We start from the raw sequence: 21,428 nt of genomic DNA on the forward strand, positions 1-21,428 counted from the left end.
ACTTGGTGGGACAAAAAGGTTACTCCAGTAAGGCACATGCATCCTGGAGGCTGCTCTTCCTCCCAGACGCTCTGAAATGAAACCAATGTGTTTCTTTGGAGTCTCTGTCTAAGCATGAAGACTGCCCAGCTAGAAAAAGCTTATGCCATATTAACTTCACCTCCCTTCGGCACCTGATGCAATCTCCAGTTGAAGGTAAGAGGAAAACATTGCCTTAGGTCACTCTGGAGGTGGGGATGTGCTGCTCAGGGTTAGTAGGGAGATGGACTAGATTGTTGGATTGTTCTCCCTCCTGGCTTTGAAGCCGAGTTACCTGGAGAGTTAACTGGAAATTCCAGGATAAAGAAGGCAGATCCCTTGCACTGCCTCTTTCCCCCCGTTAATGGGGAAGCAAGGGATTGTGAAGACATTATCCCTCCAAGCCATTAATCACGGCAGCAAGAAGAACATCAAAAGAGCTGCCACAAAAATTCCCCAAAGCTGAATTCAGAGGCCATCCCAAAAACGGAATCCAGGCCATCAGCCTGGCCTTGAACACCTCCAGCTGTGGCTGCCCCATCCCTGGCCAGGTTGGACACAGGGGCTTGGAGCAAGTTGCTCCAGTGGAAGGGGTCCCTGCCCGTGGCAGGGGTTGGAGCTGGAGGAGCTTTAAGGTCCCTTCAACCCAAACCAGGCTGGGATTCGATGAATTATTAATTGGGAATAGCTCCCCCGGGGAGCACATCCCCCTGAAGCAGCTCAGTGCTGTGACTGTGCCAGATGCACACACTGCAGTGCCACAGGAGCTCCATGCCCAGCTTGCCTCAGGTGATCTCCTATCCTCAGCGCTGGCTGTGCTCTCAGTCCCCCGTACAATTACGCATGCAGCACCACAAGATATCTCACACTGTATTTCATGCCTCATTTGGCAACAAAATTAATTAAACTTTAAGTCAACGCTGAAGGAGTGCAGTATCTTTCTTCTCTCCGTGGCATATATAACTCAATTTGGATAAGCTAATGTGTTAATCAAGGCTTGCAAAGTATTTGGGAACCTTTGGGCAGAAGGGCCTCCAGAGCATGCAGCAACACTCTGCACCGGCTGCTCTCTGCTCAGAGGGCCGGCAGGGACACAGGCATCAACTGACTGAGGCCAGGCTGTCTGCAACACCCTCTGGAGAAGCATAGAATCATGGAAGGGAGGGACCTCAAAGCTCCTCCAGCTCCAACCCCTGCCACGGGCAGGGACCCCTTCCACTGGAGCAGCTTGCTCCAAGCCCCTGTGTCCAACCTGGCCTTGAACACTGCCAGGGATGGGGCAGCCACAGCTTCTCTGGGCACCCTGGGACAGCGCCTCAGCACCCTCCCAGGGAAGAGCTTCTGCCTAAGAGCTCATCTCAGTCTCTCCTCTGGCAGGTTCAAGCCATTCCCCTTGGCCTGTCCTTACAAGCCCTTGTCCCAAGCCCCTCTCCAGCTTTCCTGCAGCCCCTTTAGGCACTGGAGCTGCTCTAAGGTCTCCCCTTAAGGAGGAGTACCAATAGAAGAACAACATTAGGCATGCAATTAATACACAACCAGCTCCTCTTATTAGAAGAAAAGCAGGGGCTTGAGCTTGTCCATGCTCTTTGGAGACTCAGAAGGCTCCCTCCTAGCCCAGCTTCACATCAGCCTTAATCCAGGGCAGGCACCTGATTTTATGCAAGATACACTCATCCCATCCTACCCCTCGAGCAGGCACAGTTACACTGGTGCTGAATTCCTCATGGAGAGAAGGAAACAGCTCTGGTGGCAGGAGATGGCTGGACTGCTTCAGCTCTCCTGGCAAAGCTGAAACCCTGTGTTTCAACGAGCTCTGCGTTGTATCTGCAGTATCTAACCAAAAGCTCTCACTTATCTCAGTGCTCCCTGACATTCGCTGCGCTCTCTCCTAGTTCAAAATCTCAAATCCAGCCAAAAGGACTCTCCCTGGGGTGGAAGAGGAGCAAAAACCAACCAAAACCCCCAAATGCCCCTCCCCTGAAAACGCCCTTTCACCCCCTGAAGCTAAACACCCACCGAGACAGAGACCAGGTTACCTTTACCTCTCCCCAGCTGCTGAGCTGCTGACAGGGCCCCCCCCCACTGCCTCAACAGCACTGTCACCCTTTTCCTGCTCTTTCCAGGCTCATTCCTCATGGATTCATTAGAAAGCAGCTGTGCCTCTGGCAGGGCAATCTCCCTCCCAGCTTTGCCCAAAAATCCAAGGAAAAACCCCAAATTTCAGGAGAGGTAACGGAGAGATAGAGGAAGGCCTTCCTATGTAACCTCACTGCAGAAACACCTACCACAGTAGGGAAGCCCTGGGAGCAGGAACAGGCACCCCAGGACACAGGGATCAGAGATGTAGCCAGGGTGTGATGCTGGATTAAGGGAGGCAGGCGTGAAGATCTTCCCCTGCCATTTGTTCCCCCATGTTTGCTATTTCCTACTGACCCGTGCTCCCTGCCCCCAGCTTTCGGGCCCTCCAAGCATGGTCTGTGTGCCATTTAACGGGAGCCACCCCACGGGAAAAGCAGGGAGAAGAAAGGGGAAAGAAGGAGAATGGGAGCTTCCCAAAAGTAAAGCCAACAGCAAAGCAGAAAGCTGTTAAATGCACCTGACAAGCACGGGAGAGATGAACGGCACTGAAAGCCTCCAGGCTCTGTTACTGACTGGGGCTGAAGCACCCCGGGTGTTCCCCTGCCATACCCTCAGCAGCATCCTCCCACATCCTCCTACATCCCGGGAGGGGGATCTGGCAGCAGCAGGAATGGGAACACCACAGAGAGCAGCAGAGGGTTGCAAGGCTCTGTCGCTGTCCAGGCTAAGATGATCTCCCAGCTTTGTCAGATGGACCTGGCCATGGCAAGGCTTTATCTGGTTATTACCTCATTTATTTTTTCATAGAAATCTATCATAGAATCCCAGCCTGGGTTGTGTTGGAAGGGACCTCAAAGCTCCTTCAGCTCCAACCCCTGCCACGGGCAGGGACCCCTTCCACTGGAGCAGCTTGCTCCAAGCCCCTGTGTCCAAGCTGGCCTTGAACACTGCCAGGGATGGGGCAGCCACAGCTTCTCTGGGCACCCTGTGCCAGCGCCTCAGCACCCTCCCAGGGAAGAGCTTCTGCCTAAGAGCTCATCTCAGTCTCCCCTCGGGCAGGTTCAAGCCATTCCCCTTGGCCTGTCCCTACAGGCCCTTGTCCAAAGCCCCTCTCCAGGTTTCCTGCAGCCCCTTTAGGCACTGGAGCTGCTCTAAGGTCTCCCCTTCAGGAGCCTTCTCTTCTCCAGGCTGAGCCAGCCCAGCTCTCTCAGCCTGGCTGCAGAGCGGAGCAGAGCCCTTGCATCATTTTCCTTTGTTAATGGCTAAAAAGCAGTATTTGCAAGAACCAGCCATGCCAACAGGCAGGCAAGGAAATTTTTCTGCTTTGACTTCTGTATTGTGGTGGCTTTGTGTTTAGTGACAGCTTTGCAAGGCTGCTGCATGGGCACGTTCACAACCGCAACATAAACAAGCAGCCTCAAGTACGTTCTTTAATGGGAAGTGCCAGTTTTAAATATAAAGTCGCATATTGTGCACCTCATGTCTGCCTTTCATCATCTATCAAAATAGCAAAGCCCATCGCTCCCACTTCAGCACAAACAGAACATGTGGGAAAACTTGAGGCAGTTTAGTAGGAAAACGTGATACATCCTTACTAAGAAAAGCTCCCGCTTTCCTCACTATGGGAAACAGTTGCAAATGAGTTTCTGCAGCCTGGAACTCCACTGCTGACAGCAGGGCAACAGAAACGCTGCACTTAGCTCTTCACAACTCCCTAACCTCCCTGGGTTCACTGCAAACCACCAAGCCTACGTCCGCCCAGCACCCCCAGACCCTCCCCTCCTCACCCAACGCAGCCTTGCGTGCACACACCAAAGAATTAAATCTTCAAACAGCTCACCATAGCCCAAATTAAAGAGACAACCTCATCTTCCAGAGAATTTATTACTTTCAGTGCTGTTGCCACAGGTATCCAAGTCTGAACGTTGTTTAAAGCAGGCTTTCAAAGGGAATACGGACTCACCTACCTCCAGGGAAAATGCATTTACTTTGTTCAGTACGCTATAACTTAAAATCTCTTACATGCACCAGCTTGTAACTCTTTGAAAACCTCCCCTGCTTCAAGTGTATGTTATGAACTTCCCCCGATCAAAGCCATTCCCTCGACAATGAGCCTCATCTCACCATCCTCACCAGCACAAAAGCACCCAGCGAATTTCAGGCGTGGAAATCACAGCACAGACCAAAAGGGGACTCCCCCTTCCAAACCCACCGAGATCCTGAGCGAGGGAACTCCCTTCAGCACAAAGCAAGGAGGAAAAGGCATTTAATGGTGAATTCACTTACTCAAAAGGGAAGGAAAATTGCTGCATGCGGAATCATCTGTCAGCAGGAGTCTGCCCAGGCTCCTGTTCCAACAGGACACAAACCTGGCCCCGTGCACTGTTTCCAGAGGGAAGGGGAGATGGTCCCACGCTCCATGCTAACCACGGATGATGCCTTACCTTGCACAACCATCTGCCTCAGCTTTATTTCCCTGCTCCGCAGAGTCCCAGCTCATTCACTGAAACAAAGGCATAGCTGGAACGCACCGACTCTGCTGAAAACTCCGCAGCCACAAGGCGACAGCCCCATGCCACAGCCTGGGCTGGGAAGAGACAATGAAAACTTCTTTGCCTCCTGCCACTCCTCCTGTCTTAATGGCAATTAAAAATGGCTATTTCCATGTGAAATTTAGCACAAGCGGTTTCCTGCTCGAGGCACTGTTTAATGAAGTGCACTGGGAGAGAGCTCAGTTCTATCACTTTAGTCATTTATGACTAACTACGACATGGGGGGGGGATGAAGGACACGGCTTTCAATGTTGTGCTACTGCAAATCATAAACAAACAGTGTGGGGAGGGGATGATGAAACCGCTGCCTTCCAGGAGCAGGACAATAGGCACACACTGAGTGTCCCGGCTCACATAAATCACCAGCAGCAAATGACACAGCTCAGGCTGGAGAGAGCACAAGTTGCAGCTCAAAGCCCCAGAAGAGCAACTTCCCTGCGGTGACCTATATGTGCTATAAATGCCGCAGACACGGTCGGCATGACGTCAGCTCCATCCTAGTGGCAATTGTTTGGGCTGCTCCTTGCCAAGAAAGCGCAGAGCGGAGGTGCTGAATTGTCCATGCGGCGGGGAAGCTGAACCAGTTCCTCCCCGGTGCATTTAAGGACAGAAGTGAGGGAAACAGTGGCACAGCTTAAAATAAAAGCAGGAGACAAAGAGTAAAGCAAAGGGATCTCAAAAGCTGGAGGGCGTGCTCGAACACTTTGAACCTTCCTGACCTGGGAGGGAGAAACGGCCTCCCCTTTGCAAAGAGAGCACCTGCACGAGCAGGTCAGGGCAATCTGTTGCGGCCTTTCAATACCTTAAGGGAGCTTTGAGGTCCTTTCTAGCCCAAACCAGGCTAGGATGCTATGAATTATTAATTGGGATCTGAAAATGAGTTTACTTTGGGGCAATTTTATCCCCGGCATTTTCTAGCAGCAGACTTTGCTCCCTTATTTGCCAGCTGAACTCTGGAAGCAAGAACTTCATCACAGCAAGTGAGGCATTTTGGCCAGAGTCATCAACCACTGTCTTGTCCCTTGACTCCTAACTTCCACTGGGGAGGAAACAGCCTCAAGTTAAGAGCTCCTCCAAAAGGGAAAAAAAGAAAAGCTACATACTGCACCAGGACTACCCCATGGAGGAGAGAGATGTAAAGTGAGAGGCTAGAAATCCATGTGTCCACGGGTGGGTAAAAGCAAGAAACACCAAGTTTCCTGGTTCATTACCTTGGAGTCACTACAGTAACCCCCATTAATGAGATAATGGCACTGTGGTGCACACCACCAAGCTAAGACTTAGGGAAACCAGCATCAACTTCTCCTTTCTGGACAGCAGCAGAGGGGAAATGCTGTGCCATCTTTTATCAGTGGTACAGGATCCGATCGAACAGGACACATTAAAGATGAAGCCTAGGCATTCCCTGCAAGGCAGGAAGATTTAGGGAGCTAATCTGCAGGTCCATATTACAGCATGGCTGCAAGGCACTCCGCTGCCTCAGCAAGTCCAGATCCCCAAATGCAAGGACCATCTGCTCCTCACTGTCTGACCACATCAGGGTTGGTGACAATTTGACTTCAAATCAAATTCTGAGACGGATGGCTGGTTCCGTCACTGGGCATGGGTTCATATCTGATTGTACCTTGCTGTCCATTAGTGAATTAAGATAAATCAGCATCAACAAACTATGAAAACAACCATTTGCCACTATCTAGGACGTGGTTTGGACACCTTGCATCCTCCCCACAGACACAGTGCACGCTGTGCATGGCACATGTTGTTACCATCTTATTGCAGTGATTCATCCCACCCAAAAAACCCTCTCTGAGGACCAGAGAGAAGTCACAAAGCCAACACGCAAATGAAACATGCCCCCTGCTCTACGAAGCGCAGGCCAAGGATGACTGGCCAAGGGGTAACTGCGCTGCTGGAGCAAAAGGCTTAGACTCGTAGAATCCCAAACTGGTTTGGGTTGGAAAGGACCCTTAAAGCTCATCCAGTTCCAACCCCTGCCACGGGCAGAGACCCCTTCCACTGGAGCAGCTTGCTCCAAGCCCCTGTGTCCAACCTGCCCTTGAACACTGCCAGGGATGGGGCAGCCACAGCTTCTCTGGGCACCCTGTGCCAGCGCCTCAGCACCCTCACAAGGAAGAGCTTCTGCCTAAGAGCTCATCTCAGTCTCCCCTCGGGCAGGTTCAAGCCATTCCCCTCGGCCTAACCATCTCTAACCCAGGATGCCCACAGCAGGACGAAAGAGCCGCCGCAGAGCCCTGAGACTGGGACAGCAGTGATTGTGCAACTGCCTTCAGAGCAGTTGTATAATACCGGTCCTCTCTTTATGAACTGCTCGCAGCCAGACTCAAAAAGCAGCAGCCCAGAGGAAGGGTGGTGTCAACATTACCTTTCAGTCACCCGAAAGAAAAAAAAAGGGGGGGGGGGGGGGGTAGAGACAGAGAATAAAAGATTTTGTGTCATTTTGGCTGCTGCACGGCCATCAGAGGGAGGTCTGGTCGCTGCGCTGGCTGCACCAGAGCCCTGCTCACAGCCGCTCCTCACTGGCCAGCATTAGAAACCCAACAGCCAAGCCAGCCCCCAAGCAGGAAATGAATTAATGCAAGCTGCTCCATGCCTATTCTCTCCCTAGCAGGCAGCACGTATTTTGTGGATTATTTTAACAGCAGAAGTCACACACAGAAACACTGGAGAGATCAGCTTCCATCTGGGGTAACCCAAAAGTTTTCTGCTCTTGAATTTCCCCCAGCATCCACTCAACAGCTTCCCTCCATGTAAAAATGTTTGCTCGAAACCATCTTGACATGCAGCTAAATAGTGTAGTCTGAAAGCATCAGATTTCCCTGGGCAAAACCAGGCAGAAGCAGGGCAGGGCAGAGAACTCTCCTCCTGTGCAGCTTCTGCAGGTTTCCCTGAGAGCTGCCCACAGCATCCCGTGCCACCAAAGCTGCTATCCAGAAATCCCACCCAGGTTCCCAGGAAGCCTCCTGCTGTGAGGGCATGGCCATTCCACATGGCCAGGAGTTACCCTGGACAGTTTATGTCAGCCCAGGGTAGAGAAGGTCATGTTTTAACCATCCATAAAGCATCAGCATGTTTCAGCAAGAAGGGCAAATTACCTGAACTTCCTGCATGCCAGATGCCCTGCACAGAGCAGCTTCCTGGGCAGCAAAAGCCTGGCAGGGCACGGCATCATCCTGCCATTCCCCGGGTGAGGAATTCTCTGCTTCAGCCTCAAGTCAACCACTGCTGCCTCTCCCCATCAGATATCTGAAGCCATGGGCCCTTCAGAGAATCTCCTATCACAGCTGCATCACCAGCCCGCTCCTCCCTGCTCCCAAAGCCCTTTGATGTTTTCACCCCTGGTCCCTCCTCAGCATCCGCATCTAGTGGAAGAAGCCTCCGGCAGAGGTTGGAACTGGATGAGCTTTAGGGTCCCTCCCATCCCAGTCTGTGATTCTGTGATCCTGGCTGGCAGAGATGGGGCCACTCAGCACTTCTGGGAGCCGGGTGAGCTGCCGGCTTCAGGGGCAGGGCATGATAGGTGAGGCTCTGGTCAAGAGCACCCCAAAACCACAGTGGGGTCCAGCTTGGAGGCTGGTGAATCAGCTCCAGCCATCCCTGCTGCCTGCCTCCTCAGGACAGCCATGCTGGCTGGAGGCATCTGGCCAGGAAGGCTCTGCAAAGGTCCCTTTGGGAATGCCAGGATCCCACCCAACAGCCGGAAGCTAGAGGCATCTGGCCAGGCCTCTTCGGGAACACTGAGATCCCACCCAACAACAGGGAGCTGCTGGTGGGGTTGAACAGAGCAGACATCCAAACTCCATCAGTTTCTTTTTGGGCAGCTGAGCCCCAGGAATTAACGACTACCAACACACCTTCAGTGATGAACAGCAAAACTCTGGGAGTACATGTGCAGACACACGTTCATCTAAGCAACCTCAGAGACCAGCACTGCCTGCCTGCTCCCAGGTTGCTGCAACACAACAACCTTCAAACCAGGTACTGATTTCTGGAGACAGATCAGCAAGAACAGCTTTGCCTACCCACAGACACATGGAGTAACAAGGAAATCACCCAGAGAAATACTAGCAGATCACCACCAGAAAAAATACGTAACACAAAACTACAGACACCCCTCCTTTGGGGTCTCTAGAAGCAACGCAAATTTACTGCAAGAAACATTATGGTGTTAAGTAAAAAACAATTCAGATGACAGTACCTGATCCTCCAAACTGAGTGCTCGCTAGGGTCGTGGGTCTGTTTTTTCCATTAGCCACCGGCAGAGGAAACATCTAGAAAAACAAGAAGATGAGAGAGAAGGGAAAAGAGACTTCAGCATGTTAGGTTTACCGTGCTGCTGCAAAGGGGGTCAGACTGGGTAGGTGGAGGGGAGGAAAGAGGGGAGAGAAGCACTTTATCGATGCAAAACACTTTCCTTGTGTCCCTGCTACATAGATCAGCTGCAGGAGGACAAGAGAGCAGCACAGCTGTGCACTAACATACACACACATTCCTACGTGCATGAACTCCTGTGTACACAGTGTGTCTGGTTCCTTAGGTGCAACCAAAAACCATCCAAGAGGCAGCACTGCTGTGGTCAAAACCAACAGTTTCTTCCCTAACTCATTCCCCATGGTCCACAATACAAGGTGCCCACGGGGCCATGGAGAAAGGGCGACTCCATTAACAAAAAGATAGCAGGAAATGACAGCACCCCCCCCTGAGACCAGAGCACCCAGCAAAGCTTGCTCTAACCTTGAACACCACCCCAGCACCCCCAGTGGTCCAGGTCTCATTCTGTGTCTCCTGTGTTCCCCAAGCCCATCAATGGCAATGTGCCCAGGGAGGACGTGGGCTGCCTGGGGGCTCCGACTGGTACAGCCAGAGATGACTAAGCCACAGACTCCAGTGATGCTCAACCCTGGTGCAGGAAGCCTCACACCAGCTCCAGAGGGAATCATAGAATCCCAAGCTGGTTTGGGTTGGAAGAGACCTTGAAGCTCATCCAGCTCCAACCCCTGCCATGGGCAGGGAACCCTTCCACTGGAGCAGCTTGCTCCAAGCCCCTGTGTCCAGCCTGGCCTTGAACACTGCCAGGGATGGGGCAGCCACAGCTTCTCTGGGCACCCTGGGACAGTGCCTCAGCACCCTCCCAGGGAAGAGCTTCTGCCTAAGAGTCCATCTCAGTCTCCCCTCGGGCAGGTTCAAGCCATTCCCCTTGGCCTGTCCCTACAGGCCCTTGTCCAAAGCCCCTCTCCAGGTTTCCTGCAGCCCCTTCAGGCACTGGAGCTGCTCTCAGGTCTCCCCTTGAGGAGCCTTCTCTTCTCCAGGCTACCCCAGCCCAGCTCTCTCAGCCTGGCTCTAGAGCAGAGCTGCTCCAGCCCTCACAGCATCTCCGTGGCCTCCTCTGGCCTTGCTCCAGCAGCTCCAGGTCCCTCTTGTGCTGCTGCCCCAGAGCCGGATCAGGACTGCAGGGGGTGGGGTCTCCCCAGATCAAAGCAGAGTGGGAGAATCCCCTCGCTCCACCTGCTGCTCATGCTCTGTGGGTGCAGCCCAGCAGAAAGAACCCCCCCCAGCCTCACAAAACAGTTTCCACCCCTGGTGCTCTGGGGGGCCCAGAAGACCCATGACCCAACACAGCCCTGGGGTCCAGTGGGAGAAGCTGCACCAAGAGCAAAGGTATTTAACTCACAATTAGGAAGACCAGGGTATTTTACAGTATCAGTCACTGCAGCTACTTGCTTGCTCTACTGCTGCAGCTTCAGTATCACAACAAACTGCTGCTCCTCCTGCCAGGGAGCTTCCTCAAAAATACCTGTATAAATATTTGCAATATATGTTGGGAGGCTTTCAGAAGCTGTTATTTAAAAATTTATATGCACCTGCACGCTGCAGAAAACTAATTCTTCCCCACACAAATGGAGCTGCAGCCAATAAAACAACTGGTGGGAAAACGCTTAGGGAATTAACATTTTAATATCCTTTTACTACTCAAGATACTTTTACCACCAAGTCATTTGAATTTTTATTATTTTTAGCTTTGCAATTTCTGAACTACTCAAAAGTTTAATGCTTTGAAGATTAAACAATGCCATGGCACAAGAGCCTACAGAAAGGCAGCGTTTCATGCCCTGACATAGCTGATGTCTGGCTGCGGTCAGAAACATTCCTCTGTGCGAAACCGTCTGCCCAGCTTTGTTTTCACAAATGCTGCGGAGGAAAAAGAAAAACCAGCCCAAAAACCAACAGTGAAATGTGGCAGGGATGCAAAGAGAGCAGTTAAGGAACCAAGTGCCATTCAACACCAAGAGCACAAGTTTGGGATTGCACAGATCCATGCACAGAGGCACATTATGTCTATGAGAGAGATGGGTACCTAAAGAAGGTGTGAACAGCGTTGAAGTAGCAGCCTGCGTGGACAACCAAGCACCAGCCTGCAGACACCAGCCCTCCTGCAGGTTCACCCCTGGCATAACCCATCTCTCCCTGCACCCTCCTACAGGGAGCCTTGCAACAGTGCCGCTGAACATGCACCATGGGGAGGGTCCTGCTGCACCCCCAAGAAGCTGTTGCCCACCCGGGGTGGGCTCCGGAGGCACTTGGGATGGGTGAGCAGCCCCACCATCAAATACATCATGTTTCCTCAGGAAATCGGGCTAGAAAACAAAACCAAAGCCCGGCAGCACAAAACACTTGCAGCCTGCCTCCCTCTGCAACACCGCAGGTTTGTCCTGGCCTCCCTTCCCCATCCCCTGCCCTTGGAAGACAGTGTTGCTCTTTGCAAGCAGATCCAAAAGGACTAAAAATGGCTGTTCCATGGCTGAGCCCACCCGGCTGGTGCACGCTCCCTCCTCCTGAGGTAGGGAAGAGGACTAAGGGAAAAAGCTATGAGGGTGGTGAGGCGCTGGCATAGGATGCCCAGAGGCCTTAGAGCAGCTCCCAGTGCCAAACGGGCCAACAAGAAAGCTGGAGAGGGGCTTTGGACAAGGGCCTGTAGGGACAGGCCAAGGGGAATGGCTTGAACCTGCCCCAGGGGAGACTGAGATGAGCTCTTAGGCAGAAGCTCTTCCCTGTGAGGATGCTGAGGCGCTGGCACAGGGTGCCCAGGGAAGCCGTGGCTGCCCCATCCCTGGCAGTGTTCAAGGTCAGGTTGGACACAGGGGCTTGGAGCAAGCTGCTCCAGTGGAAGGGGTCCCTGCCCGTGGCAGGGGTTGGAGCTGGAGGAGCTTTAAGGTCCCTTCCAACCCAACTCAGTCTGGGATCCAGTTAAGTGGTTAGAAACCCCCTTTCCCAATAGCAAGAGGCATTTCTGCACATGCAAGTGGGGGAAGAATGAGATGCATGAACATAATGGTACCAAGCAGCAAAAATCAACGATGACAACAACCGCAACAACAACAACAACAAAAAAAAAAGGCAAAAGGAAAGCACTGCTGGCTCTTTCTCACAGCATTTCTGTTAAATGCTCGCTGATGCTAAAAAAACCCCAAGGTCTGAGCAGCAAACATGAGTGGAGCAAATGAACAACCTTGTTCCATTGTGCAATAAGTGCTTTCTATTTCTGCAAAAGAGGTGGTGGGTTGGGTGTCCCCCCCAGGCCTTGGGAATCCCCAGCACACCCCCACACTGGGGATGCTGCTGGGGTTCCCTCCCCACCTCTGCCTGCTCAGAGACAGGTTTCGAGACTGATGCAACCCCTTCCTGCTCTCCCTGCCCTCGGGACTGCGGAGGCACAGACCCCTTCCCACACCAAGGCAAGCGGGGATGCTAAAGCAGGGTGATGCGGGCGAGGGGGAGCCCCGGGGTTCACCCTCAATACACACATCACTCGCCAACTCCGGGTACTGTTTTGGTGGCTTTTGGTTGCTGCCAGGTTGTTTTTCCACTGGGGTGTGGGCTGAAGCCGTCAGGGTGTGCTGCCTGCAGGAGCCCCACACGAGTCATGCTCGCAGGCAAAGTTCACCCACCCACTGCAGATTTCCTTTCTGCTTTTAAAGGCTGCTTTGAAAAGAAATGTGGGGAGGGGGAGGGAGGGGAGGAACTGGAGCTGGCACAGACGGACCCAGGCGTTGAGGAGGGACCCAGGCATAAGCGTTTGAAGAGCTGTAATTGGGTCATTACTCGGCCTCTGTTGGATTTCAATAACGGAGATTTAAAGGGTTATGTAAAAGCCCCTATCTTAAGTTGATGTATTTGGTTTCTCAAGTCCCATCTCCAGCTTCCCTGAGAGCTGACAACTTCTGCAGACCCTTGTAGCTCGGTTTCCACCTTTCCCAAAATCTTCTCCCTCCATTTCTCCCAGGCTAAGAGATGCAAATCCAGTGCACGGGAAGATCCAAACGTCCACCACTGGGCACGTTACAGCTGAGAGACCCCACACTTCCAACAGGAAACTCATAAGGAGGAAAGGGAATTTGCCAGACACAAGTAACAATATCAAGGAGCATCTTGTTTACTGTGCAGCTCTATCAGTGCCTCAGTGCTTTCAAATGTGAAAATAGCTCTTTCCACTTTGCCTACTCTTCCACCTTATGAACTCCAACCCAGACCAACCTCCGGCCTCAACTCAAAACTTGAAATCCATTTTGCAGCATGGAAAGTATCCAGCTCTTAATATGGGGAGAGGAGGGAATGTGACTCCATCAACACTGCCAACAGGCTGCTTCATACATGTTCATTTAAGACGGACCTTCCTGACTACAGCCCCAAACACCCACTGCGGTGTGAGGGCAAACTTCACGACTGCTTCACACTAAACAAAAGTGAATTTTATTGTGGGGCACAGCTTCAGCATTCTCCAGCACATCAGAAGCAGCAGCGGTGCGGGCAGAAGGAGCTTGCTCAAGCCGGTAACAGCTTGGCTTTCACCCCCAGTTCACTGGCTGGAGCCACGAGGGCTGGCACGCAATGAGAGCAGTCACTTGCAGAGACATCAGACGGCAGGTCCTGTGTGACTGCTCAAGCCCCTGCCCACCCTGCAACAACTCGGCGAGCTAAGAACCCACCCTGACAACCAGCATCCCCGCAGCATATGGTTAATACTCTGCTAATAATCATGGCTGTTAACAGCATTTCACTTCTGCCAGAGACCCAGGCTGGCACGCAGCCGCCTGCCTCTATGCAGCTTGGCAGGCATGCTCTGCGGCATGGACAGGCCCCCAGCCCTGTCTGTGTGCCTCCTGCCTGCTCCATCCTGCCTCTCCCCATGGCATGGAGTGCCCCTGCCCTACAAACACACCAGCCCAGCCAGGATACCTGCCTGCACCTTCCCACAGCACACCAACCCTGGCAGCATGGAACAGCTGAGATGATGCACAGAATAACCATAGCGAGTCATAAAAGGCACACACTGCTTTGGGCTGGAAGAGACCTTAAAGCTCCTCCAGCTCCAACCCCTGCCATGGGCAGGGACCCCTTCCACTGGAGCAGCTTGCTCCAAGCCCCTGTGTCCAAACTAGCCTTGAACACTGCCACGGATGGGGCAGCCACAGCTTCTCTGGGCACCCTGTGCCAGCGCCTCAGCACCCTCCCAGGGAAGAGCTTCTGCCTAAGAGCTCATCTCAGTCTCCCCTCGGGCAGGTTAAAGCCATTCCCCTTGGCCTGTCCCTACAGGCCCTTGTCCAAAGCCCCTCTCCAGCTTTCTTGTTGGCCCATTTGCCACTGGAGCTGCTCTAAGGTTTCCCCTTCAGGAGCCTTCTCTTCCCCAGGCCACCCAGCCCAGCTCTCCCAGCCTGGCTCCAGAGCAGAGCTGCTGCATCCCTCGCAGCATCTCCATGGCCTCCATGCTGCTGCCCCAGAGCTGGATGCAGGACTGCAGTACCATACTGGTGCAGGTGACCACAGCATGAGTCCTCACAGGCGAGCACCTCCTGACAGCACAGGCCAAGGGCAGCTCTAGCCACAGGCAGCCTGTGCCGTGAGCTGCAAAGCCTGCCAACCACAGGGCAAAGAGTAACGCACCAAAACCGAAGCCTAATGAACAGGTTAAGCTGGCAACCCAAATCTACAGGCAGGATGCTTTCTTGAAAGCTCTCCTCCAGATTTGCAAGCCCATCCTGGACTACTGCCAGGAAGAAGTGGTGAAAGAAAGCTTATAAATTACCTGTACTTTGGGGCAATTATAAAGGGCAATTTGTTCTGAGGTAGACACAAGCACGCTGCTGTGCACACCCCAAAGCAGCCATTAGACTGCAGAGCTGGGTGGTTGCCTCTGGCTCACTTAGGTGCACCTTAGAGATTCCTTTGATTTTCACTCTTAGTGCTAAATTACATTAAGCCCAAAGCTTTGGGCAAGCATTTTGCAGATCAATAACTATCCGAGGTATTTATTTATTACAGAAGGCACGAGTCTTTCTTTTTCAGGACTGTAAGGCCCAATTAATAGCATCTCACACAACCCTGCCATTTACTGACCCTGCAAACTCCCACCTGACTCTGCTACCCCATTAGAGCCAGACCTCAAAATTCACCCAGTGCACAGCAAAGCCTAGAGCAGAGCTGGACCTCAGGTTACTGGGGTTGAACACATTTCCCCTAGAATTCAAAATACTGATCTGAAGCAAATGCTTCCACCTGCTGCAAATCTCTGTCTAGCCATTGCTCCCATCTTCTGCTTATTCCTTAATGGACTGATGTTCCACTCCTGCTTATTCATAGCATCACAGTTTGGTTTGGGTTAGAAGGGACCTTAAATCTTATCCAGTTCCAACCCCCTGCCATGGGCAGGGACACCTTCCACTAGAGTAGCTTGCTCCAACCTCGTCCAACCTGGCTATTTTAATACCAAACTCTGTTTTTTCTGTTGTTTCTTAAACCTGGCTATTCAAACCTATCCTATTCAAATAAAAATATAAATATACTCGAATGAGCAAGCTTTGTGGTCAAAAAGCCAAGGGGGAGAACAACCCATAGCACAGTCTCTTTGACAGCCCCACAGAGAGCGCAGCGAGCTTGCGATGCCAGGTTGAAGACCATCTAGCTAGGAAGCTTTCTGCTTCAGCTACTCATCCTTCAGGAGAAATGTTAATATTCCCTTTATGCAAACTCAGGAGAAGGGTGTGCAGAGATGAGGGTTTGTGAAACAGATCTGGCTCAAATCCAGACTGCGTTGGAGCCCATTGGCCAACGTATTCTGGAGGGAATGGCTTCGAATCATTTGCTGGCAAATGACATTTGCAGGCCCTGATCCTGCGAGCAGCTGCCCGGAGTGCTGCTGCTGAATGCACCAACAGACACGGACACAGACCAGGCTCTGGTCATTCCCAGGGTTACACCAGTGTGACAGCATTGGACTTGAACCCAAAATCAACCCACTCGGTGTAGATTCATCTCCAAGAACAAAAACATTCGTGTACAAAGAGAGCAGGTCAGGAGCCCTCAAGGGAATACAGCTCTGAGCATGCAAATGAGGATGGTCTGTTAAATTTGAAAAGAAGGTCTTGGTTTTTTAAGCTCTAAACACTGAGTGGGATTTGGTTTCTTTCTAAGGGGGGGAGAAAAAGCAAAGCAGGAGCCACTGCAGCCCTGGCCAGAGAGCAGCCGATGGGTTACTGACCCAAACTGCGGTTGAAAACCTGCAGCTCTCGGATGCAGGAGATGGAAAGCTTCAGCACTCCTCCAAACCCAGGACCTCTGAGATGAGAGAGGGACAAACAACCACAAACACTGCTCCACGGTGAGCACCGAACAGATTCCTGCCTTTAAACACAGGGGTATTGCAGTCCCCCTACCAACTATAAAACATACTCCTGTGAAAATACATCACTGGTCATTTAACAGAACCAGCCCCCCAACAAGAGCATGAAACTGGGAGAAAAGGGCCTCTCTCCTTGCAGAATTGTTCTTTGGGGGAATGAGACCCCCATACCCAGAACAGAGTCCTGAGAGGACAGATACAAGCCCCAGCTGTATAAAAGTGTTTATTTCCCATAGCTAATCCTGAGTGCACAGGTGTGGCACTTGCCACAGGAATAAGAGGTACCAGGACAGCAGCTGTCCCTCGTTCTGACACCACTTTCCACCTTTACTCTCTTCTTCTCCAAGGGGCAAAAAAAATCACCCCAGCAGGGCCATAGTCTGGGTGAGCCGGAACAGCCCCATGTCACAGAGGTGACACTCATTGCTAGAAACCCAGCCTGGGTTGTGTTGGAAGGGACCTCAAAGCTCCTCCAGCTCCAACCCCTGCCACGGGCAGGGACCCCTTCCACTGGAGCAGCTTGCTCCAAGCCCCTGTGTCCAACCTGCCCTTGAACACTGCCAGGGATGGGGCAGCCACAGCTTCTCTGGGCACCCTGTGCCAGCGCCTCAGCACCCTCCCAGGGAAGAGCTTCTGCCCAAGAGCTCAGCTCAGTCTCCCCTGGGGCAGGTTCAAGCCATTCCCCTTGGCCTGTCCCTACAGGCCCTTGTCCCAAGCCCCTCTCCAGGTTTCCTGCAGCCCCTTCAGGCTCTGGAGCTGCTCTCAGGTCTCCCCTTCAGGAGCCTTCTCTTCTCCAGGCTGCCCCAGCCCAGCTCTCTCAGCCTGGCTCCAGAACAGAGCTGCCCCAGCCCTCGCAGCATCTCCATGGCCTCCTCTGGACTCACTCCAACAGCCCCACATCCCTCTTGTGATGTTGCCCCAGAACTGGAGGCAGTACCGCGGGGGGGGGGGGGGGGGGGCACCCCAGAGTGCAGCAGAAGGGGTGAATCCCCTCCCTCGACCTGCTGCTCACGCTCTGGGGATGCAGCCCAGCACACAGTCGGCTTGTTTGGACTGCCAGCTCCTCGTGGAGCTGTTTTTCTATCTTAGCAGCACATTTGCTTATCTAAAAAGCAAGACACACGCTCCAAGTGCCATGAGGGCGCAGCACAGGGCAGAGGAATCCAACAGAAAGTTACTTGCCTTTGAACACAAGCTCACCCCTCCACAAGTCACCTGCCAACAACAGCCAGCACCGGTGCAGCAAGTGCAGAGCGTACATGGAGTGGCACATCGCCAGCCCTGGATGGCGGCACAGACGGATGTGCCGAGGACCAACCCTCACTCTGCCATGACTGGAAGGGACTTCTCCCTCCGAGCTGCTCTTCCTGCTGAGGGGATCCTTAGGTCCCCTTTCATTGAAAATAAACAGCTCCTAAATACAGCTAAAGGTTTCCAGGACAGAGAAGAGCAGAGCGTGGGGAACACAAGTGTTCAACTCCTGCAAAAATAATGTGCTGGAGAGCTTGGACACGTTTCAAACTGTGACAAAATAACCTGTGGGAGCAAACGTTTAATACTGGGGAGAGGAAAAAGGCTTGATTAATCAGCTACTGAAGTTGCATCTTTGCAGGGCTTCAGCAAGAGTCAGCCAGCCCATTCTGCAGTGAGCATTTAAACAGAGAACACACAACTCCCTTGTATTTCTCCAGACTTTCCCATCCAAAAAAAAACGCAAAAAAAAAACCACCCCCCAAAAAAATAAAATAAAAAAAAAAACAACAAACCAAACCCAATCCACCCCCAACCCACCTCTCTGTGCTCCCTGCAAGGAAACAATCTATGTTTGAGGGGAAGGGACGGGGCGGAGGGGGGGGAGAAGAGGGGTAGAGGCTTTGCCTTAACTTGAAAATAAACAAGTTGCAGCACATGTGCACGCACACAAACACCGCACATCTGAAACCCATCATGTCCAATTTACAGGCTCACATTTCCTCCCTTCTGCAGCTCCAAAACACTCCACACCCGCAAACCCCGGGGCCTTTCCAGCCGCCCCCCCTTCCCCACTCACCATACTGAAGTCCAGCAGGTCACTGAGCTCTTTGTCTGTCCCAACTGCAGCCATTCTCTGCTGCTGCTGCTGCTGATTCATACTCCCACAGACTCAACAGTGGCAGTCCTAGAGCAAGCGAGGGGGAGGGGAAGGAGATATTTTAATGACTACAGCAAACTACCCACCCCATTGATGAATATTTTAAAAAGACGGAGCAAGAGAGAAAGGGGCGAGCAAAGAAAAACCCTTTTGCGCGGCTCCAGCAGCCAGCCGGAGTCCTCGCACAGCACCCAGAGGCAGGAACAAGCGCTCCATTGAGCAGACACACTTGGATGTTAGTTTTTTTGCTGCCAATTCCACTAGTTCAGGGCCAATTCTGTTCCTGGCGTGTGGCGAATGAAGGGGGGGGGGGGGAATAAGGGGGGGGGGAAGAGTCAACTCATTTATCAAAGGGTTCAGGCAAGTTATCACTCAGGCGCTTGTCTGGCTCGGCTCCCTCCTCCTTCCCCCCCCCCCCCCCCCCCCCTCCTTGTCCTTGCTTAGTTTTGCTTAAAAAGCCAAAAGAAAAAGGTCTGATCTTGGGCCTCTTTCCTTCGGGTGGCTGAGCACCTGCAGCTGCTTGCTCAGGGGCTAAAGTCGGGGGCTGAGAGCTGAAACCTCTCTGCTCCCCCCAAAAAGTGACTGGGAAGAATAAAATAAAAAAGGCAAGTTTGTTTTCAGAAGGACTTGGCATAAAAAAATAAAGAGCCCTCCAGGCAACCTGGCAAGATAGGGAAATATTCTTCCTAATTTTACTGATTCTTTTTGGTTTATTTGGGTTCTGTTTTTTTTTCTTAAAGGAAGATTGTGAGCTTTTGGGCCACTGATAGAAAAACAGTTCTTCAGGAGGGAGGCTTGGGATGAGACAAAAGATTCCTTTTGGGGGGGGGGGGGGGGTGTGCTTTTCAGGACCTCATTCATAGCTACAAAGAGCAGCTGGCCAATAAATTTAACTCCTCAATCATAAGCTTTAAGGAAAAAGCAGAAAACTCCACGCTATCCAACGCGTTTGTGGGTTTCAGACTCCACCACATTTCAATGACGTTCCTAAACCAAAGCAGCAACCAGCCCCGAGTGTAGAAATCCCGTTTGCCACTACAAAACCCACCCGGGGTGTGTGCGTGTGTGTGTGGGGGGGTATTTTATCTTATTTTTCAGTTCTTTTCAGTGGCATCCACAGTCAAATCGCTCCTAAAGCACCCTATACACAACCCCAACCCCGGTGCTGGGCGGCCGGGGGACACCCCCATGTCCTTGTTAGACCCCCGCAAAACACCGCAGAGCCCTCGGGGCGACCGGCAGCCGGTGCCGAGCTCGCCAAACTTCCAACAATACTTCCTCACCCCGTATGTTCAGTCCGGTATTTAAATAGAGATAGATAGATAGATAGATAGATAGATAGATAAGATAGATAAGAAAGATAGATAAGATATACACACACATACATACGTTCTCCCCGCCCCTCGCTTTTACCTCCCGGCCCGGGCGCACAAAGCCCCGGCCAGGCCCCGCCGCGGCCGGGCTAACGCGCAGCAGATGTCGGCGGCTCCTCTCCCTCCCGTCCCGCTCGGGTTTCCTCCAGCGGGGCCCAGCGGCACCTTCTCGCCTCGGACAAAGGCCCGGCCGCCTTGTTTTCCCCCCCCCCTCCGCCTCCGCTCCAAGCGCGGCCTGGGCTGAGGTGGGGTTGGGAAGGGAGGCGGGGGGCGGATGTCCCAGCGGCCGCCCCTATCCCGCAGCCCCGCTCCCCGCCGCGGGGGGAGCCCGGAGCACCCCCCGGTTGCTCCCGCAACTTTTGCAGCCGCCCAGACCGGAGCTGGATGGAGGTGGAGGGAGGGGGGGGGGGAGATGAAGTTCGCTGAACGCCCGGCGACCGACCCACACATACACAGAGCAATGTGCGAAGGGGGGGACCCGATCCCCGACCCCACTCTTCGAGACCCCCACACACACGCTTCCAGATACCCCCCCTCCGCGTGTGGGGACCCCCAAGGGCCCGCGCTGCCCGGCCCCGGCAAACTTTACTGAGGGACAATGGAGCCGAACCCGGGGCAGTCCCCGCCGGGAAGGGAATGGGGAGGGAAACAGCGGGTGAAGACCCATCCCCTGAGCGGCTCCGGGACCGGGGGAAGCGCGTCCGGATTTTACCACTTTATTATAATTGTTATTAATGTATATATTTTTTTATTATTTAATTGGGTTTTTTTTTACCTGTTCCGGGGCAGGCGCGCGCCCCCCGTGCGTGCGGGGCAGGGGAAGCGCATGAAGGTCCCGCGCTTATGGCAGGCCGGGCCGGGCCGGGCCGGGCCGGGCCGTGTTGTGCTGGGGGCGGCGGCCGCGGCGCCCAGGGCCGGCGGGCGGGCGGGCGGGCGGGCGGCGGATCCTATTGTTCTCGCACCGCCGGCGGATAGAATATCGCGAAGAAGCGGCGCGATCGCCCCGGCCCGCCCCGCGCCCCGCCCCGGGTCCTAACGCTGCTGCTGCTGCTGCTACCGCCGCTCCGCCTCCCGCTGCTGTTGCTGCGCTCGCCGGCCCCGCTGCCTCCGCATGGTCCCCCCGCGGCAGCGGCGGCGGCGGGGCGAAACGCGACGCTGCCACCCCCCGCACCACCCCTTCGCCTCACGCCCTCACGCCCCGCCCCGGCGGGGCGGCTCACCTCCCTCCGCGCAGTATCCCTCCGCCGCCCGCAGGTGATGGGGGGCGCTGTCTCACACACGCACTCACCCCGCTGCCGTCGAGGGAATGGCGGGCGGCTGGTACCGCGGAGGGACGAGCCCCTGTGGCAGCGCAGAGGGTGGGGTGCGGGGGAGGCACCCCCGAAATGCAGGACTATATTTTCTGGCGGAGGAGATCGGGTAAATGCGCTGTCGAAGGGGCGGGGCGAGAGGGCCGTGACGACACGGGAGCTCCGGTGATGGACTGATAAGGTCTCGGAGTGTCGTCCAATAGAAGGGCTCCACCGCTCCGAGTGGCAAGTGGCGCTGCCAATCAGAACGCGCTCCTTTTCCGTCCCCGCCCA

At 53.6% G+C, this 21,428-nt stretch overlaps 1 protein-coding gene across 19 annotated transcripts in view; it reads right to left on the bottom strand.

Moving 5' to 3' along the window:
- The window catches only part of TCF3 (transcription factor 3), a 69,412-nt gene extending 48,327 nt beyond the window's left edge, over positions 1–21,085 (bottom strand). For 6 of the 19 annotated variants that reach the window (XM_061466725.1, XM_061466709.1, XM_061466714.1 and 3 more), the window contains exons 1-3: positions 20,621–21,021; positions 18,392–18,499; positions 8,866–8,938 (exon numbers count right to left, since the gene is read on the bottom strand). In XM_061466725.1, coding sequence (XP_061322709.1) covers positions 8,866–8,938; positions 18,392–18,472 — 154 coding nt within the window. In that variant the 5' untranslated portion in view covers positions 18,473–18,499; positions 20,621–21,021. Of the gene's footprint in view, positions 1–8,865; positions 8,939–18,391; positions 18,500–20,620; positions 21,024–21,065 lie in introns of those variants that run through there. The other 13 variants (XM_061466726.1, XM_061466718.1, XM_061466716.1 and 10 more) reach the window with 5 other exon arrangements.
- Positions 21,086–21,428: the final 343 nt, after the last annotated feature.

This window comes from Pezoporus flaviventris, unplaced genomic scaffold (assembly GCF_033815535.1).
Source record: "Pezoporus flaviventris isolate CSIRO_AGI_PZ_B2104156 unplaced genomic scaffold, CSIRO_AGI_Pfla_v1 ptg000043l, whole genome shotgun sequence".
Taxonomy (NCBI): Eukaryota; Metazoa; Chordata; class Aves; order Psittaciformes; family Psittacidae; genus Pezoporus; species Pezoporus flaviventris.